This window comes from Penaeus monodon, chromosome 23 (assembly GCF_015228065.2).
Source record: "Penaeus monodon isolate SGIC_2016 chromosome 23, NSTDA_Pmon_1, whole genome shotgun sequence".
NCBI lineage: Eukaryota > Metazoa > Arthropoda > Malacostraca > Decapoda > Penaeidae > Penaeus > Penaeus monodon.
The window spans coordinates 41,208,191-41,208,401 of NC_051408.1; the positions used below are offsets into that span (position 1 = coordinate 41,208,191).

Sequence of the window (211 nt, forward strand, 5' to 3'; positions counted from 1 at the left end):
AAATGCACACAAGCCCCACACCAACGAATATTACACACACACAAAAAATAACACACAACATCGACCCCTCCACAACAAACTACAGAAGCCACATGCAGCATATATCTCATTTATCGTAATATAAAACGAGTTAAAATTACACTTGATTTAGATCAAAGGGTGAGCTGAGTGATGGTGTGTCGAGAGGGAAGGTGTCGTGTGTTGTTTTTTT

General features: G+C 39.3%; 1 protein-coding gene across 1 annotated transcript in view; it reads left to right on the forward strand.

Moving 5' to 3' along the window:
• The window catches only part of LOC119588309, a 9,612-nt gene that overhangs the window by 5,863 nt on the left and 3,538 nt on the right, over positions 1-211 (forward strand). The window contains exon 4 of the mRNA XM_037937002.1: positions 152-159. Within this exon, the coding sequence (XP_037792930.1) occupies positions 152-159 (8 nt within the window). The remainder of the gene's footprint in view (positions 1-151; positions 160-211) is intronic.